This window comes from Myotis daubentonii, chromosome 9, assembly GCF_963259705.1.
Source record: "Myotis daubentonii chromosome 9, mMyoDau2.1, whole genome shotgun sequence".
Taxonomy (NCBI): domain Eukaryota; kingdom Metazoa; phylum Chordata; class Mammalia; order Chiroptera; family Vespertilionidae; genus Myotis; species Myotis daubentonii.
The window spans coordinates 66,848,884-66,868,124 of NC_081848.1; the positions used below are offsets into that span (position 1 = coordinate 66,848,884).

The 19,241-nt window shown below is 41.0% G+C and overlaps 1 protein-coding gene across 9 annotated transcripts in view; it reads right to left on the reverse strand.

The window, feature by feature from the left end:
• Window positions 1–3,375: 3,375 nt before the first annotated feature.
• CTNND1 (catenin delta 1) overlaps window positions 3,376–19,241 on the reverse strand; it is a 48,332-nt gene continuing 32,466 nt past the window's right edge. For 6 of the 9 annotated variants that reach the window (XM_059709291.1, XM_059709285.1, XM_059709283.1 and 3 more), the window contains 15 exons: window positions 17,070–17,533; window positions 15,796–15,979; window positions 14,826–14,943; window positions 14,231–14,384; window positions 13,786–13,803; window positions 13,275–13,343; window positions 12,030–12,157; window positions 11,781–11,931; window positions 9,850–10,042; window positions 9,396–9,510; window positions 8,770–8,857; window positions 7,118–7,180; window positions 6,152–6,255; window positions 5,645–5,731; window positions 3,376–5,366 (listed from right to left, as the gene is read on the reverse strand). In XM_059709291.1, the coding sequence (XP_059565274.1) occupies window positions 5,355–5,366; window positions 5,645–5,731; window positions 6,152–6,255; window positions 7,118–7,180; window positions 8,770–8,857; window positions 9,396–9,510; window positions 9,850–10,042; window positions 11,781–11,931; window positions 12,030–12,157; window positions 13,275–13,343; window positions 13,786–13,803; window positions 14,231–14,384; window positions 14,826–14,943; window positions 15,796–15,979; window positions 17,070–17,533 (1,948 nt within the window). In that variant the 3' untranslated portion in view covers window positions 3,376–5,354. The remainder of the gene's footprint in view (window positions 5,367–5,644; window positions 5,732–6,151; window positions 6,256–7,117; window positions 7,181–8,769; window positions 8,858–9,395; window positions 9,511–9,849; window positions 10,043–11,780; window positions 11,932–12,029; window positions 12,158–13,274; window positions 13,344–13,785; window positions 13,804–14,230; window positions 14,385–14,825; window positions 14,944–15,795; window positions 15,980–17,069; window positions 17,534–19,241) is intronic. The other 3 variants (XM_059709286.1, XM_059709289.1, XM_059709288.1) reach the window with 3 other exon arrangements.

Consider the following 19,241-nt stretch of genomic DNA (forward strand, 5'->3'; position numbering starts at 1 on the left):
CATTTTGAAAATCTGAATTCCTTACTTTTATGTTTACTCAGCAATGTGTACATAAGTTTCTTTGATAAATACATTTTACCTCCAGGAGCTCGTTTCTGCTAAAAGGACTTTTCACAATGCCAAAAACAGAAGCCTGAATGAATTCCAACTACACACACTACACTGCCCCCACCCTTGATTCTGATAACAGAGTGGGTTGTAAAAAGGCCCAGAGTCCAAAGTTTGCAAAAGGCGAAGAGAGGACTAAAGTGAAGACCAGAGCAGACTAAGCGTCTGCCATGTCACCATGGATATCTCATACTTCTTTTTCTTTTCCTCAGGCACAAATGACTTAAGGTATTCAGACTCTTTGTCCATTAGCACAAGAGATATCTGGAGAGAGGCAGCAATATAGTAATCCCTTCTATATCCTCAAAGTGGAAGAACCTGTCCTTTTCAACAACAGACTTGAATATGAGAGAAGTATAGCACTTTTTCTGAACTAAAAGGAAACCAAAAGCTAGTTGCCATGTACTTATGATAATACTTACAGCTCCTACTACTAACAGGTATAAAGCTCTTGATTCAATCCATTTGTGGATAGCTGGCCCTGATCACTTCATACAATATAAAAGGAGAAACACATGTCAGGAGGTTGTGGATAAGAAAGGGGTTCTACAGAAAGCAACCTCACAGGGTGATCTGATCATAATTTCCTAACTGGGGAGGTCATGTGAGTACTCATGCCCATAGACCTAGAACTTTAGTAAAGGATTTATTTAAACAGGATAAAAGGTCCATTGTTCTTGTGTTACTAGGTTAACACACCTTTGAAATCCTGGAGGAATCCTTTTCAGACCCTGGGAGGTACAACCACCCTCTAGGGAGCACATAATGGAATCCCCCACCTTCATTTATTCTTCCTTGGGTTCCCTCCTTAATTCCAAATGCATAAACTGCAAACTGTCACTCTAGAAAGTATTTTTCTCAGTCTATTGAAATCTTGCTTCCAGATGTATCCTGTTTGCCTCAAATAAATTTTTACAAAAAATTTTCTCAGGTTTGGACGTTTTCATGTCAACAATATAATAATGTGGACAGACTAATTCTTTTCACCAATGCTTTTCCTACCTCACTTCCTCCAGCCTTTCTCTTCACCTATGTCTGCCCCTAAATTCTGGGTGGATCTGCCAAAGAACTAATACTTTAAGGGAGACAGCCAACAGGAAAGTTAAGAGGTCATAAGGTTACATGAAAAAGAAATTAGTTCCTACACCATCTTTTCTTACTTTTTTGTACTTTATTTCTTGAGGTAGGTTGTCCCTTGGGAGTGACTTTAAGTTCCCAACAACTTCATTGGCTCCCTAGCTGAGGTACCCTTTGTAGCCAGAAGTGACACTTTAGTCCAAGTCAGCAACTCCAGGGGAGTCCCTATGTCACAGAGGGCCTCATATCAAAGACTAGCTTCACCTCTTAGCAGCCTGGGCATTACCTACATGAGAATAGTTTGCAAGATAAGAAGTTTCTCCAACCCACAAGATACACATCAGCCTATCACTATTACCTCAAATTCTACAGTAAGCAATTCATTGCTGTGAGACAGACATTCTTCCTTCTAGAATTTTCCCTTACTTGGTCATCACTGCACACCACTACCAATGGAGGTGGAGCCAGTTATGCTGGATTCCGTTAGAGGCTGGAACCTTAAGCAAGTCACCAGATCAGTGTCTCAAGTTGCAACTAACCACACACATTAGAATAAACCAGGTGACTTACAAGATTTTAGAATCCTGCCCTAGCCGGTTTGGCTCAGCGGATACAGCATCAGCTTGTGGACCCAAGGGTCCCAGGTTTGATTCCAGTCAAGTGCATGTACTTGGGTTGCAGGATCCTCCCTGGCCCAGGCCCTGAGTGCAGGAGGTAATCAATTGATGTGTTTTTCTCACATCGATGTTTCTGTCTTTCCCTCAGTGATGATTTCTTAAAAAACTTTTTTTAAATCCTGAGTCCCATCAATTGAGTCAAATTTTTGGAAATAGAACATGGGAAACCTGGTAATTCTTGGGTACTTCGCAAATCTATCAGGCTGTATCTAGTATGTCTATAACTATGCCAATACCAAGACGAACCTTTATTACCCTGCACTTCATCCTTCTAACCTAAAACTAAACTATCAAACTTTAAATGGTATCAGTTATAATGCTTACATTTCCTAGCCCAAGAAAGTTTTCATACCCAAGACCTATTCAACAAAATTGAGACATGACCATCATCAGAAGCAGCTATAATTTTTTTTAATCTAAAGATTGGGCATGCAGAAACATTTTACATAAATTCTCATCTTTTTATTATAAAACAGGAAATATGGGCCCCAGAAAAAAATGTCTCTTTCCACAGGTCTTAATCCCTAATCACTGCAGTAAAGACAATCCCTGGTAATCCAACAAATATTTGCTATCCACCCACCTATTTGGTAGGACACAAAGGAAGCCACAGGCCTGCCCCTTATCTTCTTACTAAAGGGTTGCAGATAGCCAGTGAAGCAACAGGATAGCCCAGTTTTTATTTCTAAACATAAGCCTTTTAATCCTATATTTTCATAATTACTAGGTTAGTGGAGTTTGTAGCTTCTAAGCTTCTACTCAAATGTTACGTTTGAGGGGGCTCTGTATTGCAATGGGCTTTATTAAACGTTGATTTTGTCAAAGTTACAAAATAAATCCGTGACTAAGGAAGTCATTAACTCTTTATACTTCATTTTATCTCTAAGTCAGCAATAAGCTTCCCAGGCTCTACTTAGTCACATTTAATTTTTAAGAATCTTCAGAGAGAAAATGTTTCATATACAATTAAAAAGAACGTTGCTTGATAAAGTTGAGATTGAGCTCAAAATAAATCCATCCTGGTACAACCCCCTTCTTGGTGCTCTGGAGAGAAAAAGAACACACACCAATACATAAAAAGTAACCTAGCCCTAACCAGTTTGGCTCAGTGGATAGAGCGTCGGCCTGCGGACTCAAGGGTCCCAGGTTCGATCCTGGTCAAGGGCATGTACCTTGGTTGCGGGCAAATACCCAGTGGGGAGTGTGCAGGAGGCAGCTGATCAATGTTTCTCTCTCATCGATGTTTCTAACTCTATCCCTCTCCCTTCCTCTCTGTAAAAAATCAATAAAATATATTAAAAAAAAAAAGTAACCTAGATGAAAAGGAGCTTGAAGTGAAGAAATGACACAGACTCCCCCAATACACACTTTAAAAACTTTATTTATATAAAAAACTCATTTGTTTTTAAAAGCATTAACAAGAAAAAGGAAAACAGAAAAGGTATGGAGCAGAAGACATGCCCCTTAGTAGTGTTGGGTGGGAAGGTGCAATTTTTGGTTCATTGGAATTGAATTTTTAGTGTTTCTATAAACGGGGGCGGGGGGGGGGGGGGGAGACAGTTAAAGGTCCCCAAAAGCCCATGGCTGTTCTATGACCCACACCCCACCAATAAAAAGAGCACCAGCAAAAGAGCAGAGAGGACAAGAAAAACCAAGAGTGGGCCAGGTCAAAGAATGGGGGCAGTTTCCCCTGTGCAGTATGTTCTTAGGGTCAAAGAAAGAAAAGGCTCCTTTTGCCAGAAAAGGAGTGGGGGGAAAAAATGGGAAGACAGAAAAGGGGAAATAGGGGATTTTAATGCATCGAGGAAGGAGAAGAGGCCAATGGGTTGTGCACTTTTCTCCTACCCCATAGCCTCCATATATAAGGGAAAGGGAGAGAGAAGGATGAAGTTTTCCAGTTTGCACTGAACAGAGCTTTTAGATTAAGGGGAGGAGTCAAAGGCAAGTAAGGAAAAGGATTAAAAAAAAAAATCAACCAGCATAGCAGCTGATTCCTCTAGCCCAAACAGCTAATATACACTAAAATGAAAGGAGGAGTTATCTAGAGGTGGAGGGCAGGCATGAATTCCCTGCAACCCCTTCAGAGATGATGGTATACTCTGGACAACTAAGGAATAAGAGTCATACCACTCACCTCTCCCACAAACCTCATTTTGTTATCATTACAACAGGATTTTTGCAAAATCCCAATTATATACTGTTGAGCAAAAAGCTTGCTATGGCTGAAATTAGAGGCTACACGAATTCCCACTGGAGAATCTGAGTCTCTAGGTCACCTCTCCTCTTCTTTCTATTTAGGGCCAATAGTGGATAAGAATCAACAAAATGTAATTTGCAAAATCATGAGAAAAGAAATTGCAGAGGCAAAGAAAGGCACATGGAAGGGAAGGAGGAGGTGCATCCCAGGCCAAAGGCACAAAGAAGAGGCAAAGCCAGGGTCGACCCCCACCTTTTAGGGTAAAGGGGGCAGAAGTATGTACATCGAGTCCTTTAGTCAACTAACCAATCCAGGGAGTAGGCAGGAAGGACAGGGCTATATGGGTGGGAAAAGGAGAATAGGGCAGGGGGAAGCCAGCTTTGAAGCTTCCTGCCAGTTTCAGACTGATTCATGTACATTCCTACTAGCTGCTCCTAGAGGTTCCGTCTCCTCCCCAGAAGACACCTTTCTGCTCCTTCTCACCCAAAGTCTTCCTGGACACATTCTCCTCTTTCTACAGCCTCTTGCAAATGGCAAAGCCAAATTAGCAGATATTATGATAAGATGCGAGAGGAGAGTTAGGATGGCCTCGATAAGGGGCAGTGGCAGCACCCCAGGTTCACACGAGGCTTGGAGAAGAGATGGAGTCTGTAAGTCGTTGATGGTCCCTGCACTGGAGATGAGGAGAGCCAGGTTTCTTAATCTCAGTTCTAGGAGACCTTCACTTACTCAAGGGCCCTTGCCAGGTGGTATGTGCCAATGTTGCCAGCCTTCTTTGCTTCAAAAATAGCCATTAGAAATAAGGAAGAGCTCACACTTCCCATCAAAAAAACAAAAGCAAAACAAAAAGCCCCTTCCCCACCAGGAAAAAAAATCTCTATTAAGAATCATCAGTTTATCAGATTGCTGTATAATGCATATATAGCATGTGACTTCCAATTCTTCCCACGGCTTCCAATGAAGACTCCCACACTCTCTCTCTCTCTCCCTCCGCAGAGGCCAAGAGTTCCAGAGAGAGCTGGCAGAAAGAGCTAATCTGCAGCAGTTTCTCAAGATATGTATACAACTGAGTCAGGGTTCTTGGGAGCAACTGGAGAGGATCTGGGGTGGGAGGAGGAACGATTAAGCTTCGTTGGAAGAAGGAGTCGATGGAAAGAAGGCAGCCACTTAGGGCTATTAGGGCAGGCAGCCTGGCGATTGGCACAATAGTCCAGCGAAGAAAGGGGAAAATTATCAGTCCACCAAAAAATAAAAGTACATATATTATACGCCCAGATGTAGCGGAGATGGTGATGCTAAATCTTCTGCTGTAAGAAAAAAAGAGAAAGAGATGTTAATAGGGTTGTGAGTAAGGAGAACCTAAAGTCAGTTGAACAAATCTGGAAGGAGGAAAGTAGCACATAATGGAGAATCAGATCACCAACGGCCTGCCCCAGCCTCTTAGGTAACAATCACAGAAAAACACCCCAAGCACCACGTGGCTGAGACTAGTGTCTGGCCTGATCAGATCAGCATGATTGGCAAACGGCTGGCACACAGAGCCTCCTTCCTCAGCGATGATCTTGGGGGTAGCTAGAGAACATACCATGGGGGGCAAAGACACTTGGTCCCCCTCCTCATCCAAAACCAACACATCCAATTCTTCCTCCAGTGATTCCTGTCCCTCGTCCTGCTGTGAACACATGCAATTTGTTAGTATGGGAATAAGGAAATAGGAACTGCGTGAGTATGTGCTAGATCTAGGGATAATGCCCAAATCTGTAAACTCAAGCAAAACAGGATAATAGTAAGAGAAGGGCAAGATTTCAAGAAAACACAGGTAGGAACAGGAAGAGAGTAATGTATATGAATAGACCAGTTAGTGTCAGTCATGTCAGTAACACATTTATAGTCTTCCTGCCCCCATCTCGATCGAACATCGCAGCAGAAAGGCCCAAGAAATCCCAACAGGAGTCAAAACTTCCTACTTTTCCCAAAAGCCCCTACCAGAAGAGGATGCAGTCTTTCACTAGGTATTTTTCTCTATTTCACAAACATGCAGGCTTCAAAACAGAATCCGCTGCAGAAGGACAACAGTACATAGAAAATTTACCATCAGGGGTGTTCCCTTCAATGGCTCCATTTCGCCTAGATCCCCGGATCGATCCAGTGTTCTATTGTGGTCCCCTCTCTCATTCATTGTGGAATAGTTGTTATCTAAAGAAAGAAGCACACAGAAACATGATATCCCTCTCTAGTGTATACTATATATTAAGCAGATTAAGTGTGAATTAGATGCCTCTGTTAGGAACTGAACTTTTGCCAAATGCTCCAGAAAGGCATTAAGGTCTGGTGGCCCTGACCTAAAGAGAACTTGAATCTAATTGGGAAGACAGTATATATGAAACACAGGGTAGGTAAAAGTAGGTTTAGTTGTTGGGATGGAAAATAATGCAATAATAAATAAATAAATAATAATACAAGAATAAACTCTGTGTTTCATGTACTCACAACTGTAAACCTACTTTTACCCCATCCTGTGGGTTAATAAAGCTAAACAGGCAGGTAGGTCTGTCTATAAGGAACGAGAATGAGGTGTGCTGCCACAGTTAGTAAGGGCCTAACAAAGCAGACAGGACTTCAGTTAAGTTTTGGAGGATGAGAGAATTTAGAAAGGCAAGTGGGAAAAATGGGAAGGACATTCCAGTAAGAGGTATTACATGAGCAAAATCAAGGAAGTATAGAGTGAAGAAATAGAAGAGCAAGTTAGACCAGGTGGGCTGAAACAGAGCACATGGAGGGATGGAGCCAGCATCAGACTATGAAAGGCCATGAGTAACAGTTTAGGTTCTGCAGGAATGGGGGATGCATACAATGATTTTTTTTTTTTAACTTTGAGCAAGTGGGAATGTGGAAGTGGATGAATCAAGTTTCATTAAATTTCCAAATGGCAATGTCCAGCCAATGCTCTTCCAGAATGGTAATGGTGAGGGTGCTAGAAAACACTGCAGAGTCAGACAGTTCTCCTCATCACAACAAAATATTGCTCCATATCCATAGGCAGGAATTAATCACCTACCTAATGATCTTGAGTTTGACCCCATATTGCTCATCTGAATTTCTTCCCGATCGGGTTTCTTATCTGTATGAAGACAAAAAGTTATCCAACTAAAAAACCGAACTTTTCAAAATCTAAACTCATCATAAAAATTGCTCTCTGGTTGTCTTTCGTCCCTCTTATCAAATTTTTACTGAGTACTCACTATGTGCCAGGCACTAAACAAAGCCCTCGTGGGACTTAAAGCAATCCCTTCCCAACAGACTCCTAATATAAAGACCCCTTCACTCTAAACCAGCAATTTTTAAATTACTTGGTCTCAAGACCCCTTTACAGTCTTTAAAAATTATGAGGATCCATGCCCAGCTGGTGTGGCTCAGTGTTTGAGCGTCGACCTATGGACCAGGAGGTCACGGTTCCATTACCAGTCAGGTCACATGCCCAGGTTGCAGGCTCAATCTCCTGTGGGGGGCGTGCAAGAGGCAGCCAATCAATGCTGTCTCTCTCTCATTGATGTTTCTTTCTATATATAGTTCTCCCTTCCTCTCTCTCTAAAAATAATCAATAAAAAATAAATAAAGAAAGAATATAAGGATTTTAATAAATAAATAAAAATAAAATAAGAATATAAGGGTTACAGCCCTAAGCGGTTTGGCTCAGTGGATAGAGCGTCAGCCTGCGGACTCAAGGGTCCCAGGTTCGATTCCGGTCAAGGGCCTGTGCCTTGGTTGCGGGCACATCCCCAGTAGAGGGTGTGCAGGAGGCAGCTAATCAATGTTTCTCTCTCATCAATGTTTCTAACTCTCTTTCCCTCCCCCTTCCTCTCTGTGAAAAATCAATAAAATATATTAAAAATATATATATATATATAAGGGTTACAATATACACTTAAGTGAAAAATTTGCTCATAGGACAAAAGGGTTTAAAAAATATAACCCAAAATAGCAGTCAGTATCCCTAGGCAATAGAAATAAATGATTTTGTTGTTGTTTTTCTGGTTGCCTGTTATTTTCTAATTTTACAACAGTAAACACGTATTACTTGATATTATATGGAAATATCAAGGAAAAAATAATCATTTTTAATATATACATATATCAAACCATGTTGTACACCTTACATTTATACAATGTTGTGTGTCAATTACAACTCAGAGAAACAGACTAGGGTTCATTTTCCAGTCATTTTAATTTTAAGTCCACTTGCAAAGACAGGGGTCACACCTGGACTAACTGCCTGTTTTGTTTTATTTTCTAATGATCAAACCTACCAGCTTATGCATTATAATCCTTCTGAAATGAAGTATTATTACTCTCTACCAAAGACTAGCTCACTCAAAAAGAAATATATATCCTATTTCTTAGATAATAAGCCCACTAAAGAATAGCAGAGGCCCTAGCCGGTTTGGCTCAGTGGATACAGCATCGGCCTGTGTATTGAAGGGTCCCAGGTTCAATTCCGGCCAAGGACACATACCCAGGTTGCAGGCTTGATCCTCAGTTGGGGGCATGCAGGAGGCAGCCAACCAATAATTCTCTCTCATCATTGATGTTTCTCTCTCTTTATCCCTCTACCTTTCTCTCTGAAATCAATGAAAATACTTTAAAAAAAAAAAAAAAAAAAGAATAGCAGAGGAGGAATAAAAGCTGAGGGTATGCCTCTGGATACTGCACCTGATTTCTGATTCCGGTCAATAAGAGGAAGAGTGCTATCATCATATGAATGACTGCTCTGGCTTCGAGATGCATTGTTTAGATTCACCTGGAGGCAAACATAAAATGCAATAATGTCAGAGTATTGAATTTACCCACATCTTATTCCCTAATGGGCACAGATCTTTAGGTTCCTGTTCCCAAATACAACTCCTACAAGAAGTAAATAAGGGTTATGTAAATACCTACATAGTGAAACAAAATAGGATATTATGGCTTCTATCTGTGTTCCTGAACAGAAGATTACAAAGATACCAAACACTCATACTATCAGAAGACCTAGACTGAGAAAATGGTAAACTCCATCAAAGGGCTGCTGCAGATTTGGGGAAAGTAAAAAAGGCTCCATCCTTCATTGCCACTAGTATATACAGTGCTCTGTGACACAGAGGAAAACCAGAGCTATTTTGGCAGCAAATGAACTGTTGGCACCATTCACACAGGGGGAGGAGCAAACCAAACGATTTCTTTACCACCAGTGTCTAGGGTCAAAAGTACACTTAATGTGAAAGAAAAGAAACCAAACAGAACATTACCTGACATCGAGAAAAAAAGGTAAATGTCTCAGACCCTAAGAGTTACCCTACCTGAAAATCTGATTTCTTCCATCCTTCTTTTTCCAGTGGCTTCCGCAGTTCCTTATATCCCCAGATTGTCTGTAATACAAGTGCTGCTGCTCGAACTTCCTTTTCTGAGCGGTTCCTTTTGAGGAAAATAACACCACATGGAATTTGGATGTAAGACCAAGGAAGAAGCTAAGACCCTGTTCCCACTAACATAATGTAACCTATGAACATAAATGCCAAAATGGGTAAGATCAAGTCCTGTATTCTGTCCCAAAGAGAGACATACAAAGATATTTAATGGAAAAGTCTGTTATTAATTTATGAATCAAGATGGAGAACAGGGTAATTAATACCACTTCACATTTTACAGTAATTAATGGAAAATAACCGTAGGGGCAAAAAAAGAAACACTCCTTCCTAACAACTCGCCTCTAACTTAAACTCTTCCGGTTGTAATTTTAGGTGTTGCGCTCACCCTGATTTGTTGATCAAGACCAGCTTCTCAATACCCTGTGTCTCTCGAAGCTTTTTGGCAGCCTCCAAGTTCTCAGCAATAACCTCGTTGATGGTGTTCAAAATAGAGACCACAGTATCCTCCGAGAAATTCTGGGAAGAGCTCTGCTGCCCACCCGGCAGGTTCTTTACCAAGTTGGGAAGAGCATGTTTACCTGGAGCAGTGAGACAAAGGAAAGTGTGTTTGAAGAATGAGCTGAGTCAGGTATGAGGAGCCTAACACTGCTCTTATTTGCAATGATCATAGAAAGTATAGGTACTATCCCTATGAATCCATTTCACTCTCCTATAGGATTACCATATCAAAGAGCAAAGGACCTGGAATAGCCATGATTTTATTTCCCTTACTATTTATTTATTTACTCTTTCCTTTTTCAGTCACATTGAAATAATGTGAATACTTATATCAAAAATACTACACAGGCCTAACCAGTTTGGCTCAGTGGATAGAGCGTCGGCCTGCAGACTGAAGGGTCCCAGGTTCGATTCCGGTCAAGGGCATGTACCTTGGTTGCAGGCACATCCCCAGTAGAGGGTGTGCAGGAGGCAGCTGATCGATGTTTCTCTATCATCGATGTTTCTAACTCTCTATCCCTCTCCCTTCCTCTCTGTAAAAAAAAAAATCAATAAAATATATATATATTAAAGCTACATAGTCCTTTCAGATATTCTAATGAAAAGTATATTTAATATTATAATAGTTCAATAGAATAGAATCATTATGAATTTAAAAAATATATATATCTGGACTCTGCCACTTATGAGGTATTTTAACTCTGAGCATATTATTTAATTTACCTGACCTGGAGTTTCCTTATTCTATTAAAAAAAAAAAAAAAAAAAAAAAGAACCTTTTTAAAGTGCTGAAAAATGAGAACATACAGAAGTGCTTAACAAGGACTACTAACAAAGTAAGTGCTTAAAAATAATAGCTGTGGCCCTGGCTGGATGGTTCAGTTGGTTGGAGCATCATCCCGTACACCAAAAGGCTGCAGATTAGATCCCAGATCGAGCCACATAGAGGAGGCAACCGATGGATGTTTTTCATGTTGATGTTTCTCTCTCTCTCCCTTTCTCTCTCTAAAATCAATAAACATATCCTGGAATGAGGACTTAAAAATAAATAAATAATAGCTATTATTGTTCTAGTTTTAAAAAGTAATCACTTCTTGTCTTTCTAAGAACCATTCAACTACAGTTGACCCTGAACAACACGGGGTTTGAACTCTGCAGATCCACTTACATGCAGATTTTTTAAAAATAAATATTGTAAATGTATTTTCTCTTCCTTATGATTTCCTTAATAATGTTCTTTTCTCCAGCTTACTTTATTGTGAGAATATAGTATATAATACATATAACATACAAAACATGTGTTAATCGCCCTGACCGGTTTGGCTCAGTGGATAGAGCGTCGGCATGCGGACTCAAGGGTCCCAGGTTCGATTCTAGTCAAGGGCATGTGGCTTGAATGCGGGCACATCTCCAGTGGGAGGTGTGCAGGAGGCAACTGATCGATGTTTCTCTCTCATCAATGTTTCTGACTCTCTATCCCTCTCCCTTCCTCTCTGTAAAAAACTAATAAAATATATTAAAAAAAAAAAACATGTGTTAATCAACTGTTTATGTTATTGCTAAGGCATCCAGTCAAAAATAAATTATTAGTAATTAAGTTTTTGGGGAGTCAAAAGATATATGTGGTTTTGACTGTGTGGGGCTGAGCACCTCGCGCTGTTCAAGGCAATTGCATAACCCTCTGCTACCCTTGCATTCACAAACTATGGAGGGCTAGGATCCTTTCTCTAATCATTTCAATAAATAAATTACTTAGCACCTGATGGATTAAACCACTGTATTACATGCTGAGGGAATGGTTAACATCCTACACCTTACCAATTAATTCTTTGTTGCGAGCATCCACGGCCAGATTTCTCAGAGCTCCAGATGCAGCTTTCACTACCCGCTCATGTTCATTGGTCAGGAGGTCAGCGATGGCAGAAAGAGCCTTCTCTTGGCGCAGAGCAGAGCGGATGTATCGACCATACTAGAAGTAGCACATGGAGGTGGAACAGATTACAAAAGGATGCAAACTAGTTAGCTAAGTGCTCCCACCTCCAAATCCATTTTCTAAAAGGTACTCACCGTCCAGCGCCCAGCACACAAGTTCTGGATAGCCCCAGCTGAGGCTTCTAGGATTGCAGGAGTCTTGCTCTCCTTGAGGAGTGAGATGTATATCCGAACCACCTCTGGCTGAAATAAAAGCTCATAGCCTACACAGGAAAGGACAAGAAAGTGGTAATTAGTACCTACAAACCAGGCTATGGCTGGTTGAAGTCCAGCCTTTATTCTGTACTGATGGGTTTATGCTCCTATACCAGTGGTCGGCAACTGCGGCTCGCGAGCCACATGCGGTTCTTTGGCCCCTTGAGTGTGGCTCTTCCACAAAATACCACGTGCGGGCACACATGTACAGTGCGATTAAAACTTCGTGGCCCATGTGCGCAGAAGTCAGTATTTTGTGGAAGAGCCACACTCAAGGGGCCAAAGAGCCGCATGTGGCTCGCGAGCCACAGTTTGCCGACCACTGTCCTATACCATTAGACTCCCGCATTCACCTACCCACCCAACAGCAAACTCAGGGGCTTGATTCCACGTCTCCTTAAGAATAATCAGTCCATGGTAAGAGCAGAACAGATATCAACTAATCATTTGCAACGTGTCTCTCCTCCTTCCTTGCCTCTTCTCTTCCACAGTTTACTTTGGCCTTGCCTGGCAGCCAGGCATGGGTAATTAGGGGATTCATTTGCTCATTGATAGCACTCAGGGTTAAAAATTCCTCGTCTCAAACGAATTATTTCTAACTTGACCAAGTCATTCTTCCTACCTTTACTGTGACTAAGTAAAAGGGCCTATCTTTGATTTAATGACATCTAAAAATTTTATATCCATGGAGAGATGGGAATTTTGGATTCACTGTATGGATGAATATAAAGATCCAAACTATGATAAAGAAGCTTCTTCTTTTTTTTATATTGATTAAGTTATTACATATGTGTCCTTATCCCCGCATTACCTCCCATCCCCGAGGCTTCTTATAATAAGTAATGTTTAAGTCCCAAGAACTACTGTGGCTACTAAGGGTACCCAAATTTCTAATCATCCAAATCTTATCTTCCGTCAATAATGTGAATAGTTGCCATAACAAGCAGTGCTTTCCAAGTTACTGCTATACTATAGTTTCCCAATACTTTCATCATCACTTCAAATCCATAAATCAGAAAAGACAGAATAGTAAACATATTGTATAGCTAGTGTTCGACTACCGAATAGTTATCTGTGGACGATGTTTAGGAGACTCTTGGAAATTGAAAAGAAAAAATAACTTACCTCGAGCGGGACTCGTTCTTTTAGGGAAATCCACTGTGTCATTTGCTGGATCTTCTGTGGGTTTTTTCCCTTTGGAAATTAAAAAAGGTGGGGAGGGATAAAAAGTTTAAAAAAGGAAAGAGTCCACCTGGTGCATTTTTTTATTCTTTAGTCAAAATCTTTGAATCAGAGATGCATGAGTAGAGATGGGTGGGGGGAAATATCCAGGCCCCCAGCTTGTCCTAGCAGGGGGCTGTGCAGAAACAAGGACAGGAAACAAGCAGCAGAGAGGTAAGATAAGGATAACCACAATTGTTGCTATTGTCCTGAGTTCTAGTAACTGGGACTGCTGCCCAGAAATAGCATGCCAGGGCCATTAGCTCAGATGAGCTAAACTTGTTTCAGTGGTCTTCCTCAACTGAATTTTCCTACATGCATCCACAGGGAAGAGTTAGGCAAGGAAATACTAGGGAAGCTAAAACCAAAACATGCACATTAGAAATAGATAAGCACCTTAAAAGATTCCACTCACCTCTGGAGAACCACTCATCTTCCAGTGCATCACCCAAGGTGGAAAGCAGAGGGGAGAAATGAAGGAGGAAAAATGCAGGAGAGAGATGTCAACAGAATCATGAGCAAATAAGCAGGAAAGCAGAGGAAAAGAAAAATGGGGAAACACAAAGGAGGAATGGAGAGAAGGCCCCAGATTAGCTGAGTTCTCCTCCTTCACTGCCCCAATCACTGATACCACCACTACCACCAACACCAACACCACCATCACCACCACCACCACCACTACCACGACCACCTTCTTGAATAAAGCACACAACACAGGGGAAGCAGCAGCATAGCACAAGGACATACTTGACTGGACAAATCCTATATTACTCAGCAAGCATTTTGCAACTAAAGTTAAAAGCGTTCCTTCCTTTCCCAGTCCTACATTATAGAGTAAGAAGGAAGGAGCTAAGACTCACCTTTGCCCTTCTTAGCCCCAAAGCAACTGGCAGCATGTGGCCCAGTATTGTTGGCAACACTGGGAGGTGCCTCTTGGTAACGTTCTGCCTGTGGAATCTCCCGATGAACTTGATATGACAAATTCCGAAGAAGGCAAACACAGTTCTCCACAAGCTTGGGAACATAAGAAAAAAGGCTCAATGAGAAAAGAGAATGCCTATAGTGACTTCCCATAATTCAGATATTACAATACTGATCCAAAAAGCATCATCTCTAACAGCCTCTAAGTACCCTAAGCTTCTCAAAATCCTTGTAGCCCCAGGCTAATGGAATGACACATTTGGTGAATGGCACAAAACTTAGGGTCTTTTTCCTTAAGCTTTTTACTTTTTCCTACTTAGTAAAATGTACAACCCTGGAAGTATGGCCAAAGAGCTTTAAGGTATAGAGGTGAAGAAAATTCTAAAAAATACTTTTCTCCTAAAGTGAATACCCATTTTAGGGAGTAGGGGCTGGTTTATTTATCTAATATTATTCGAAAGCCTGGAATAACAGTTATGCATTTCAGGTACCTCATGGTTGTTTTAAGTGGAATTCACTCAGCCATTAACTTACCTTGCTGTCTGAATCCTTCTGCCCAATCTCAGCCTGAACAATGAAAATGAGGGCATCCACTAAACCATCACATTCCCGAAGTTTCCGGCGAGCTTCACTCCTCTCTGAGCTGACATTCCTAAGGGGGAATGGAGAGGCGGCAAGATGACTCAAATCCAGAAATCCTCCCCTTAAGATCCTTCAACATCTACAAGTCTCCTCACTACCTTTCTTATAACAAATAGTGAATACCCATAATAAAGCAAGGCACTGCAACTGAAATTAAGTAAGATACTCTGCTTTCAGGACATTTAGAACCAGGCCAGGTGCAGGGGGCAGGGAGGGTGTCAATAAAGTATACCAACCACAATAATTTAAGATGGAATAGATGCTTTTTGTATAGAAGTACAAACGAAGAATGGGGCAGAGCACACAGGAGTATATCCCAGAAAGAAAGAACATATTGTATCAATTACAGAATGTAAGAAGAAATCAGGAAAACCTTCCAAAAATAAAGGCACTTGAGTTTAGCCTCAAATGATAAATAAGGAGAGAAGGGCACTACAAACAGAAAAAAACAGATCTTCCTCACCCCACCCCCCACCCTTCTAGGACTCTGTATTCTTTTTGTTGCATTGATCACAGCCTGACCTGAAATACAGATAATTGAAAGCATGGGCACAAACACAGGACTAGACAAGTGCCTAACATGTGGTAGGTACTGAACAAATGTTTCCAACTTAAATGAACAAAGTCAAAGAGGCACAGAAGCGAGGAGGATATGTGGAAACAGCAAGTAACCAACATCATGGGTGTATGCGGTACACAAGGAAGTAACAACAAAGGTAGAAAGACAGGTTGGAGTCATAGCCTGCAATATAGACAGAATGGAGGCTGAATGACAGGCTAAAGAATTTGAACTTCCTTTTTAAAGAAATTTAAATTAGTCCTCAAAAATTCAATCTTCATACTCTCAAAGCCCTTGTATTACCTAAGGCAGCCAGCTGTGTTGGTAAGCACTGACTCCCACTCAATATGGCGTGGCTTACAATCTTCGTTAGGTTCCCGCTCCCAGCCAGAATGCGGAATGATCACTTCGTCTGTCAAGGCATGCAGGGCATGGTCCACAATCTCCATTTTGATTGAGTCATGGGATGAGAGATTCCACAGGGTTCCTGGCAGAGAAAACTCGTCAGACAGCTCTTCAGCACCCAAAATATGCTTGGAGCATGCCAAAGAGAATCCCCTATTCCATCATTTTGCAGTCCTCCCCAGTGACTAAATACCTTGTAATGAATGAGAGTCAAGCTTCTGTTTGTGACCCACAGTAAGAAATGTATTTTACATTATGGCTCAATACAAACACACATATCATAAAACAGTTTAATAAAACAATTCTTACTATAAGCAATGCTTTCTAAGGTAACTACACCAGAGTTTCTCAAACGCTGGATTTGGAGGCCAGATAATTCTTTGTTGTGTGGAGCTGCCTGTCCATTGTTAGATACTCAGCAGTATCTCTGGTCATAACTCGTTAGCACTCTCAACCCCCATCCCACTACCAGTTATGACAATCAAAACTGTCTTCAGACATTGCAAATGTCCTCTGAGGTGCAAGATTGCCCCCAATTGAAAACCAATCATTATTGCAATTTCCTTCCTTCCTTTCTCTTGGAATGCTGCCTGTGATCTACAAATTGTGTTCAAAGACACTAACAAATCACAACCCACAATATGAAAAATCACTCTTCTAAAGAAAGGACCACAAGCTCAAATGTCTACACATGCCAAAAGGTGAGTCAGGATAAGCAGATATTTAAAAGAAATTGTTAAGAACATGAACAAATGGCAATGATACTCAGCTTCAGTGTTTATGCAACAACTCATGGCAGTTGGTCAGAACAACAGAATGTGTTGGGAATTATTGCAAACTAGAGAACATAGACCTTAATTAGCACAGACCAACTACTGTCAGGTAGCAAAATAGATCCAATGATACCAGTTCTTGCATATTGTTAACAGAAGCCAAGAATCTGGGAATTTTAAGTAAAATCTTCTGAATTTTAAACATTAGCAACAAATTCTTTAAAATTTTTAAAATCCTGCATGACCCAAACAAACCTGTGAGATGAATTTGACCCTAAGGCCACCAGTTAACCTTTAATCAAAAGTAAAGAAGACTGGAAATCCTTCTAGCACGACATCTCCAGTGGTAACAGTGACCCTAACCTAGCAGTTTCCCTTAGACTTAGACCTACAGCTTACCAGTAATGACTTCAGTGAGGTCCACATCACGAGCCTTACGTAGCAACCGCACAAGGGCAGGAACACCATCACAGTTTTTTATGGCGATCTTGTTATCCTGGTCCCGCCCAAAAGAGATATTCTTGAGAGCCCCACAGGCTCCAAGGTGCACTTCCTTTTTGGGGTGGTCTAACAATCCCACCAGTACGGGGATGCCCTTGAGCTTCCGGACGTCAGTCTTCACTTTGTCGTTGCGATAGCACAAATGTTGCAGGTACGCAGCTGCATTGGACTTGACAGCATCCAAGCGGAATCCTAGCATGGCTATCACCTCCGGCAGCTCTGGCTGTCTCCAATTGGGGGGTGGGGGTCCTCCCTTGCGCAGGCTATCCAAGCTTGCTAAACTTCCTCGTTCATGCTGGGCCAAAGGAGCCCAATAGTACTGGTCTGAGGGCACCTCCTCACCAATCATGTCTTCATAGCTCCTGCAGTGTTGAAAGAACCAAGAGGAAAAAAAGGGATATATCAAGCTGTTTTACCGAGTGTTCCCATTACCTCCTCTTCTTTTATGGTAGGAGTAATCCCAATTCTAGTACACTAGATCTTATCTCTACTTTGCATAAATGATATACCGATCAATTTTTCTTAATGAGATAAAATAATAATTTTAAAGGCATCTCCAACTAAATTAAAACTATCTTTTTTCTTCCTATGAAGTTAACAAGCATTCAGAGACGTTAATCACAAAACAAGATCCAAACCCTGCTTAGCAGTGAATGTTGCCCGACAGCTTCACTTCTCTGGATAGACTGAAATGAAGCTTCAGACAGCAGTTAACCAAAGCAACTGACTAAATGCCACAGTGAAGTCAGCAAACAATGCCTGAGAACACTTATTATAAGCCAGTAACTAAATAGGAAATGAGGCATTTACACACAGGAAATAGCTAGTGGGACCTGATTTGATTCCCATTCAGGGCAAATGTCCAACAGGTCACTGATTTGATTCCCATTCAGGGTACAAGTCCAGGTTGCAGGTTCAATCCCCAGTAGGGGACATGCAGGAGGCAGCTGATCAATGCTTCTCTCTCATCTGTTTCTATTTCCCTTCCCCTCTCTCTAAAATCAATAAAAACATTTTTTAAAAAAAAAAAGTACAGGACTTCCTACATCATATGAGGATCTGGTTATATATGAGGTATAAATCTGAACATTAATTTTCACAGTTCATCCCAAGGTCACCTCTGCTATTCAACAAATGTGTTGGGCTGATTTCCAGCCCCCAAATTCTAAGACAATACCTCCAATTCTGTCAAAATAGAGACTACTGATCACTATCTCATTTTAGATATCCAGCCACTAAGAAAAAGAACACAGACAAAGCAACTGAAGGTAGAGAATTATCACAATTTCAGTACTAACAACAACCACTAGAGGGTGAGTCTGCCACACTATCATTTATTCATAACCACCAGGAAGGAATAGACCCATTATCTGTTGAGCTCATCTCACACTGTGGCTCCCACAGGAGAGAGGAGAATCTATTGTGTGGAACTCTCCAAATAAGCACACTGTTTGTTCCACAAAACCACTCCCACTGTCACCAAACCCTCAAGGTTAGCCTAAGCAGAGGGCCTTATAGCTGTCAACATCAACCACTCAACAGTAATTTAGATGAACAAAGCATTTAATGTCACTGAAACAAAATGAACAGGTTATATAGCTAAATTTTTAAAGTAGGCTACTAAACAGTATATTAGTAAGATTCCATTTTAGTAGGGGAAAAATAAAGTCAGAGTCTGTTTACATGTTACAGGAAAAAGAACTCAAAGGGAAAATGCACCAAAGTGTTAACAGTAAGTCTTTATTAGTGTATGGTGTGCTTTTCTGGTTTTTTTCTCATTTTGGAGTGAGCATGTTTAACTTTTATTATTATTTTAATATAAGTAATTACAATAACCATGATTTTGGTCACTCAAGAAATAGGTCCTTCTTTACAAGCAGTGGATCATGGCATTCTTTCCTTTGTTTTACCAATAACAAGGCTGTGTCCAGAGAGATTAAATGACTTGCTCGAGGCTACAGAGCCAGTGGCAAAGGCACAACTAGAACTAAAATCTTCTGGTTCACTGCTTTTTCCACTAATCATTATGCCTTACTGTTTTTGTTTGACCTTGTATTACTCTCCTAGGCC